General features: G+C 49.2%; 1 protein-coding gene across 1 annotated transcript in view; it reads left to right on the top strand.

The window, feature by feature from the left end:
- Window positions 1-208: 208 nt before the first annotated feature.
- The window catches only part of VOPP1 (VOPP1 WW domain binding protein), a gene marked incomplete at both ends in the record, with an annotated part of 103466 nt that continues 94386 nt past the window's right edge, over window positions 209-9288 (top strand). The window contains one exon of the mRNA XM_082846566.1: window positions 209-262. Within this exon, the coding sequence (XP_082702692.1) occupies window positions 209-262 (54 nt within the window). The remainder of the gene's footprint in view (window positions 263-9288) is intronic.

The following is a 9288-nucleotide window of genomic DNA, read 5'->3' as shown; positions in this document are numbered from 1 at the left end:
GACACCCTGTAGCTGAGCCGGGGGCGCGCGAGCCGGGGGCGCGCGAGCCGGGGGCGCGCGCGGCGAGAGCTTCGCGGCTCAGCCCGGCTCCCCGCCCGCCAGCCCGAACCCCTGTGACTCCGGGCCGGGATCCCGCCCGCCAGCCGACTGGCCCCCTCGTAGGGGACGTGCTGCTGACCCGCGCCTGCGACCAGGAGGACGCGCAGCCATGGGCCGCCTGGCCGGGAGTGTGGCGGCGCTGCTGATCGGGCTGCTCGTGGAGGTAGGGCCGGGCCGGGCGGGGCTGAGCGGTAACGGCACCGAGGCGCCCGGGAGACCGTGTGCGGGAGCCCTGAAGGCTGAGGGCCGAGAGCCGCGGCCTCACGGACCCGCACAAGCCCCCGTGCGGAAGGCGTCCGCGCTCTGGTGACGGGGTCGTCCCAGCCCTCCCCGCTCCTCCGACGGCCCTCAGTCCCCCCGCCCCGCGTTACCGATTCTCGCGCGTGAGGAGGACCCGGGAGAACCCTTTGCGCGCTGTGCGCCCGACCCCTCCCCTCCCCTCCCCCGGGGGCCCGCGTCTGGTGGGGCTGGCGGGCGGGTGGTCCCTGAAGCGGCGCAGGCGCAGAGTCAGGGCGACCAGCGGTTTGGGGCTGGGGAGGGGGCGCCGCCGGGTCGGGGCGCGACCGCGCGGAGACGTGGATGAGGGAGGTGTCACGGGTCCCCGAGTGAGATGGCGGGACTGAGCAGGAGTAAATGTCCGCACCGGTGAGGATGAAGCGCAGTCTTCCGAAGCGAGAGAAAACCCCCGAAGAGCCGGGGTGGGTGTGGTCTTTTGGAGCCGAGACAGGGGACTTGTTGAAGCGACGGCGGAGGAATTGCTGGTGACCGCAACCTCGTGGGGACCTCGGATGGCGACCACCCGCTTCTTGCTAAAGCGGGTTCTTTAAAATGGGAGCTAGTGGGGCCCTAGGGTGCAGTCTGGATTAAGGTTTGTCCTATTCCCTGCTCACTTCCATTATTTTGAATGAAATTTTATTAAATTAATGAAGTCAAAGTAAATGAGTGATGAGGTTCTTACGTTTTCTCTTTTAGGTAGTAAAACTCTGGAAACGACTCCTTGGTTTTCTTCATGTATAAGGAAATCAGTGTTACAAAATGGGAGGGAGAGTCTGAGCTCTCCTGAAAAGAAGGTTGATGGAAAAGTTTCTTGGCCCCGGCCCCGCCATAGCAAAGACTTACTCTTTTTGTTCTTCTGTCTCCCTGGCTGAGTGGTTCATGTTTTTGTGGAGTGCCCTCCACTTGCGTCCTTTTTGTTGATTCATAATTTTATGACCTTAGGTATCACGTCTCCTGGGTGATCACCAGACAGATAATGGAGAAGTGAATCTGAGACCACTATTCACATAAAAACGCATGCATCTGTACCTACACATGCGATCCCCCCACTTTTAAATCAGCACTTGGTGAAATTACCTAGCGTTTCGTTGGTTCTGCCTCCTGCACGTCTTTAGTGTGTGTGGTGGTGTGCCCTGTACGTAGCCTAGACTGCTTCAAGGACTCAGTTCTTTTCAAAATACTTAAGCCTGGGACACAGCCTCTCAGATCACTCGGAGGGACTGCTCTGAAGGGTTAAGGGAGGAGCCAGGATACAGAGGAGGTTTTTTTTAATATAAAATTATTTACTTATTTTTGGCTGCGTTGGGTCTTCGTTGCTGCTGGGTTTCTCTAGTTGTGGTGAGTGGGGGCTGCTCTTTGTTGCGGTGCGCGGCTTCTCATTGCAGTGGTTTCTTTTGTTGCGGAGCATGGGTTCTAGGCACACGGGCTTCAGTAGTTATGGTGCACGGGCTCAGTAGTTGTGGCTCACGGGCTCTAGAGCTCAGGCTCAGTAGTTGTGGTGCACGGGCTTAGTAGTTCCGCAGCATGTGGAATCTTCCCGGACTAGGGCTCGAACTTGTGTTCCCTGCATTGGCAGGGGAATTCTTAACCACTGTGCCACCAGGTAAGCCCCCTATAGAGGAGTTTTTGCCAAACAAAAACAAAAACCAAACAAAAAAAACCCCAGGTAGTTGGAACATCAAAAGATTACTATTAAAGAAAACCAGACATCTCAGGTTAATGAATTTAGCACTTTTCTATGTATGGGAAGTTGCAAGAGTTTGAGCATATTGAAATCATTCCTTTGATATGCACCTCAGCTATCTGGGGCCGGTATCCTGTTTTTCTCCATCCTGAATCCCCTCTGGGTGCACAGTCTGGGAGACACGACCGTTCTTCAGGAATTTATCATCTTAAGAGAGAGTTCAAATCAGGCCTGAAAGGTTCAAATGATATTAAGCAGAACTGTGACAACACTAAAATTTTTTTTGCGGTACACGGGCCTGTCACTGTTGTCGCCCCTCCCGTTGCGGAGCACAGGCTCCGGACGCGCAGGCTCAGCGGCCATGGTTCACGGGCCCAGCCGCTCCGCAGCATGTGGGATCTTCCCGGACCGGGGCACGAACCCGTGTCCCCTGCATCGGCAGGTGGACTCCCAACCACTGCGCCACCAGGGAAGCCCATACACTAAAATTTAAAGGAGTAAATTGATGCTTTCACAAAGTCAGATATCTAGATGATTGGTAATTTTTGTTTTCATGGGATGGTGTGGTGTAGCCCACTTTTGCACGACTGTCCCAAGCACCTGTTTTGTTTGTGTTAGAGAAGTGTCTCTCTGAGGAATTAAGGAGATTTCTTTCTAATGTTCCACATGGAATCTTACACGTGAGTTATACATCTGAGATCTTTTCATCTTGAGTGGGTTGCTCTGAATTTCATCTAATATTGGTTGTTATCAGTACGCCTCTGATGCTTTTGAGGTCCTGAATCACACACATAAATGTGCTATTTCTGTTGCCGAGTATGTGATGAGGCAAAGAGCTCTCTTCAATTTGAGGGCCTAAGACAACTGGGGGAGATGTTTGAAGGCTTCTGACAGCCAGCTGCAACCTGGAATACCTGTCTTTGTTCTGCTTGAGCTGGTTTCACTGTGGCTGTCGTGTAGTGGACCATAAACCACCTGGCAGCCTTTATGCTGCCCTGGCCCTCTGGCATCCTGTTCCTAGGCAGCACCGCGCAGGGTTGTGTGGGGCGGGCTTGGGGCGGCGGTGGTGTGCTCGGGAGAAGTCCTTGAGCATGGAGGGTGTCTAAAAGTTGTTTAAGAAGGGCTTTCCTCCCCTGCCTCACATCCTCCTATAGAAGTTCACTTACCTGTTAGACAGCTGGACTGCGTATTGGTTTTTCACTTAGCAGAGTGCTTCCCCTGTGTTCTAAGCACATTACAAATATTAACTCGTTAATCTTCTTAGCAATTACTTTTAGTCCCATTTTTGTGTCAAATGGGGATGTTAAAGAGCTTGTCCACAGTCTCACTGCTGTGACGTGTGAGGGCCTGAGATGCTAACCCAGGCAGAGGGGCTCCGACTGCCGCATCCTGTGCCTCTCCCACTGCTGGACACAGAGACATGGAGAGAATCTGTACTCGGTCTGTCCCGAGGCCAGTGGTAGACTTGGATGGGTATGGCCCCACGAAAACCAGCAAAATTCCCTCTAGGAACTCAGCTCCATTTAGGGGACCATATAATTTAGCATGCAAACTATGACACTGGAGAGTGATGCTGGGGACTGTGAACAGTCGTGCCCGCACAGCAGGCATCAGTAGGACTGTCCTGGAAGCCCCGGCCTGTGCTCACCCCAAAGCCCAGGCAGAGCTGTAAGTAGGAGCCGGCTTGGGGGCAGTATTATCCCTTCCCCGGGGAGGCTTCTGGGACGCTCATCACTGAAGTGACCTTTCCTTTCTGTTAACCCGGACTTGCCTGTGAATCGCATGGGAAGCCGGCGAGGACCCTTATTTCATCTTCCCCCTCCCCAGTTGCTCCGTGCCAGCTGGGTAGATATCCCAGGCACGTGGGCCATGGGGCGGCCACAGAATAGGGGAATCCCGCGGCTCTTCTTGGGTCATGAAATTCTAAAGTTGTGTGTTGTCCTCCTGTCCACTGGTCTGTGTGAGGCCCTGTGAACAGTGGCTGCAGGAACGGTGACGGTGCTGAGCCGTCTCCCAGTACCCCTGGTGAACTAGTCTGCTAGTGCGCTGGGTGGCAGCCGCAGCATAGAAACTGAAGAAGAAAAGCGGCTCCAAGCCTGAGTATGGCTTTAGTAGAACCTGGGGAGTCACTAGGTGCTGAGCATATGCACCCCCCATGGGCTTTTGTCAGAATACGTGGCTTTCTGGATATTGTCACAGCAGTCTCTTTCTAGAGGTCAGGTTGTTGAGACTTCTGTAATATACTGAGCAGTATTTGTTACGCGTTCTGTCCTTCCTGAAATGATCCCAGAAATGTGTAGTGTACTATTTAGTATAAATTCCCCCTGTGCCAGGGTTGGGGTTTCTGCTGCATCCATCCGTGGGGGAAAGAACTCTACTAGGTTATTTTATTCAAGAGACCGGCATCGGTATCTTTCTGTTCCTCCCCTGGAACCCAAAGCTGGAAACCTTTAAGTGAGGCCGCCATGTGTTTCAAACTTACTCCGGCCAAAGAACATCCCTTCTTGGGCTAGAAAAAGGAGTGGTCTTCTCTTCGAGAGAGAGGATTGGAAAGGGAACATTGTCTTTTGAAACTAGGGAAATTCACAGGCTTACTGAGTACTTTTCTAAAGTCCTTTGTATTTTGATGCCCAGGAGTCTTGAAATTAGAACCAAGTCATGTTTAAGGGTGTTTTTTGTCTCATGCCAAATGTTTTTTGTACCCTGGAATTGCGATGAACGTGGCAGCCCTTGGACGCCAATTTTCTGAAATAAACTACTGCCACCTTCCCACTCTTTAGAGTTTTTAGAATCTGAGCAACATGCAGTTTGAGTGAAAGAGAAGACCGTGGGGGAGTTTGTTATCTATGGAAGCTCCACGGAGGCTGGGTGCTGAGGACGAGGGGTGGCAGTGATACGTGAGCCTGGTGGCGAGGGCTCCACTCTGAACTGGGGGAAACTGGCTCCGGGTGTGTGAGGAGGGCCTGGGGCTCTGGGCCCTGACTTGGGGCCCTCCTTGGCCCTTGCTTTCCTGTGGCTTGTGCAAACCTATAAAGACCAACGAGGGGGCCGTGACTCTAGAAGCACGTGGATTAGGCTATTGGCCACTGGATTATCTAGCCATGGGATGGCAAGTCCTTTTCTTAGAACGTCCATTTATCCGCTCAGTGAGGCCTCAAATGTCACCCTTTTGATGAGGCCTACCTTGACCACCCTATATAAAATTCCAACCCAATTCTCCTCCCAGCACTCTGGCTCTGACCAATTCTCTCCTTTCTCTGTATCTCTTACCTTCAAAACATGATGGAATTTACCTTCCACAATCTACACATTATAGGAGCAAAGGTTTTGATCCATTTTGTTCACTGAAATATCCCCAGCACCTGGAAGAGTGCCTGGCACACAGTAAGGACTCAGTAAATATTTGAACGAGTACAAAGAACCGTGGTAATGACCCTGCGGGAGGGAGCTGACTAGGTCTACAGTAGGAGAGGGAAGGTAGCTGATTAGCTATGACTCTGAAGGGGGCCTTGTGTGTTAGGACTTAGAGCTGAATCATTATTTGAACACCTCTAGTGATGGAAACTCACTATCTCAAAGCAAGGCATCAACTTTTTGGACAATTTTAGTTGTTAAAGTTTTCTGTTCTACTGAGTAGAAATGTCTGCATTGTTTCTACCTGGTTCTACTTTTGTACCCCTTGGGCTTTTCAGAATAAACATGATCACAATGACAGTCCCTCAGTTGAACACAGCTGTGCTGGTCTCCGCGCACCCCCTGTTCCCCACCCCGTGTTCTTCTCCTGGCATCATTTCCTTCTGTTATTTCTCACAAGATGTGGTTTTGAATCATCTCACCGTCCTCACAGCTGCCCTCTGAAAACTGCCAAACTGGATGAACAGTGGTCAGGAAATCATCACTGTCTGAAACAAATGGTCCTAGAAAAAGGCCACTCAAAGTGAATCCACTTAAAACAGGGATCAAAATTTCATAGTTAATAGTGAGGAAAAAGTTTCAGCTTAATTTGGAAAAACAAAGCCCAGATAATAAAACTAAGATAATTCCATCCCAAGTACCCATTTTTAGAATTGAATCAATTTGGGCGGGGGAGATGAATTTCTCTGATAAAAGTCTGTGATGCATAATAGCATAGTCTTCACTTGACCTTGAAAGTTAGTGGCATGATCATAGTAAGGGACTTTTCTTTTTTTCCCAGAATTATTTGCTCGAGTGATCAAACCCCGCCGTACGTCCACCTCTAGCTTCTCTTGGTCTTTTTTATTCATATCATTCTGTTTGGGGCATCTGTTGGGTCATTATTAACGGGTACCTGCCAGAGCCTTTTGTCTCTTCCATAGACTTCATGTATCTTTGCGAGATCTGCAGGGTCGCTTTGCTGTCCATCTGTGTGGTATTTGTGTTGTACTTGCCTGTGATCCTGACACCGGAGGCTGATTATGGAGCTGCTGTGTTAAGTGGGCTGCGGTGTTGGTACACTGTTTTAGCAGGAATGAGTTCAGCGTTGGGTGCATTTTGTCATGCAGACTTTGGCTTGCCTCCCATCTCTTCCCCATTGGGACTTGTTTGAACAATAAGGACACTCTGTTCTGTAGATGTGGTCTCACTGGCACTGTCACAGCCCTTGTTTGGACCTTTGCATTATGCAGAGAAGCCAAGAGATTTACACTGAGTTTGCAGTGACACAGATGTTTTTAACATCTGTTGGTGGTAACCCACAAATCCTCATAACAGTTGTAGAGTGTTGAGTATAATCTATAAAACCTAAATTGAGGACTATATATTAATTCTATTTTACATTACTTCCTTCATCTCATCTTCTTAAGCCTGTCAACCTCTGTTTGAATGCTATATTTTAAAGTCCAGTACCTTTATGGCTTTGTGCCGTATACAGATTTGATTATCGTACCGTGTCGGCTTTGCCCAATGGAGTAAAAAAAATGTTAAATCGAGCCAAGTCAAAGATGGAGACTTACATCTGGGTTGAAGTAGATGATTGAGATTTTTTTAAAGTTAATTAATTAATTTTTGGCTGCGTTCGGTCTTCGTTGCTGTGCACAGGCTTTCTCTAGTTGCGGCGAGTGGGGGCTACTCTTCATTGTGGTACGCGGGCTTCTCCTTGCGGTGGCTTCTCTTTGTTGTGGAGCATGGCCTCTAGGCGCACGGGCTCAGTAGTTGTGGCTTGCGGGCTCAGTAGTTGTGGCTCGCAGGTTCAGTAGTTGTGGCTCATGGGCTTAGTTGCTCCGTGGCGCGTGGGATCTTCCCGGACAAGGGCTCGACCCCGTGTCCCCTGCATTGGCAGATGGATTCTTAACCACCGTGCCACCAGGAAAGTCCTTGGTTGAGATTTTGACTTGGAGAATACTGATGTCCTTAATTTTAAAAAGTCAGAATTTAGCTTTAAACGTACAGTGTTTTGAAGTGTTTGATCATCTGCCCTCTGTGAGGAAAGATCCAAGAGTCTAGCAAGATATCTAAATTTGGGAGTTATCTGCGCTCATGCTGCAGAGCAGTTGAGAGCCTTATGCAAGGCCATTGTGTTCGGTGAGTAGGACACGGTGACCTTTGCTGGTTGGGGTTAAGGAGTCAAGTGGTCAGCGGATACAGGGAGGCAATGAATATGAATATATATATTTTCACGAAGTGTAGCTGCATACTTCGAAGCTCTTGATTAGAGCACAACATCCTCAGACCAGAACAAAGAAGTAGTATCTTATAAATCAGGTTTGAAATTGATCGATTGTGTACTTGAGGCACAGAAGACCTGTGATGGGAGTTAAGTTTCTTGTTTAGATAGTGTCTTAGTGCATTTGAGCTGTTATAACAAAATACAAAATACTACCTACCGGCTAGTTTATAAACAGCAAAATTTCTGGAGGCTGGGAGGTCAGTCAAGGCACCAGCAAGGTCCAGTTCGGTGAGGGCCCTCTTCCTGGTTCAAAGCTGGCGCCTCTGGCTGTGTCTTCTTCCCATGGTGGAAGGGTAAGCAGTCTCTGTGGGGCCTCTTTTATAAAAGCATCTATCCCACTTGCGAGGGCTCCACCCTTGCGATCTAATCACACCCTAAGTGCCCCTACTTCTTAATCCCACCGCATTGGCGTTAGCACTTCAGCGTGAATTTTGAGGGGACATGAACATTCAGACCATAGCAGATGGCAACATAGCGATGTTTTGTGGAATCTCAGCCCTTTGTGTATTGGCTGGGAGTCTTTTGGGTAAATTACTTAGGCTCTCATTGACTCCACTGAGTCACCTGTAAGAAGAGAAGTGCCCCAGGGTAGAAGGAAGCTCGGGGGAAAATCCACCACTTGGAATTTAGCTCTGCACAGTTTGGACCAACAGATTGTGAACATTGTCAGTTGTTTCTAAGCAAGGTGCCTTGCCCAGGTTCCCTGCCAAAATGGAGAGAGGGCTCCAAAAATACCTTTTTATTTAAAAATTGTGCTTTCTTCCCTTTTTAGTATATCTGTGACTAGATTGAAAAGAAACTTGGTCATTAGTGTCCAAAACAAGGGAAAGGAAGATTGTGATTACTACCATCTTTGGCTCTCAATTTTTGCTCTGGGTAAAGCAATAAAAGGGTTCAAACTAGAATGCTCTTCCCCTTTGATGCTTTCTGGATGGCGGAGCAGAAGGCAGCATCCACAAAGGTAACACCTTGACTTTTAACTAACTGGGAGTAAAGTTGAGTGAACCCTTTGGCTCTGTGGCTGGTCTCCGTCTCTTGGTATCTTGTGATTTATGCCCGTGTTGTCCAAAGAATCAAACTATGGCTTCCTGGAGAGAGTGGGGACAGATCTTAAACTCTTATGGGGGGAGGCAGGGAGTGGGGGAGTTAGTTCGATTGTGAGAGTTTGTGAAAGTTCCTAGTTGTGGTACTTTGTTTCCTTAGTTGTATAGAAAACAAACGGATGAGAAGGGGGTGGGGTGTGTGAGGCAAGTCCCACAGCCTCAGGGCATCGTTCTCACACTGCTGCAGGGTCTCCCCACTTGGTTAAAATCTCTGCAACCTCAGCTGCTCTCTACTGACTTCAAGGTACATTCCAAGCAGTTCAGGATTCTTTTCCGGAACCCTGGCTTCTTTCTTTTTTACTTATTTCTTGTCACTTTCCTCCTGACCGTTTTTCTCTAGCTCAGAGAGTGTCAAACCTTTTGTTTGTATAGTCTCTTAAGGAATTTTCAAAAACTGTATACCCCTGCACATATTTTTGAGTTGACTTGCAATCTTTTTT

The sequence above is a fragment of the Leucopleurus acutus genome, assembly GCF_964270905.1.
Source record: "Leucopleurus acutus genome assembly, chromosome: 9".
Lineage (NCBI taxonomy): Eukaryota > Metazoa > Chordata > Mammalia > Artiodactyla > Delphinidae > Leucopleurus > Leucopleurus acutus.
The sequence above is the reverse complement of the archived record's forward strand: the minus strand, read 5'-3'. Positions and strand labels throughout refer to the sequence as shown.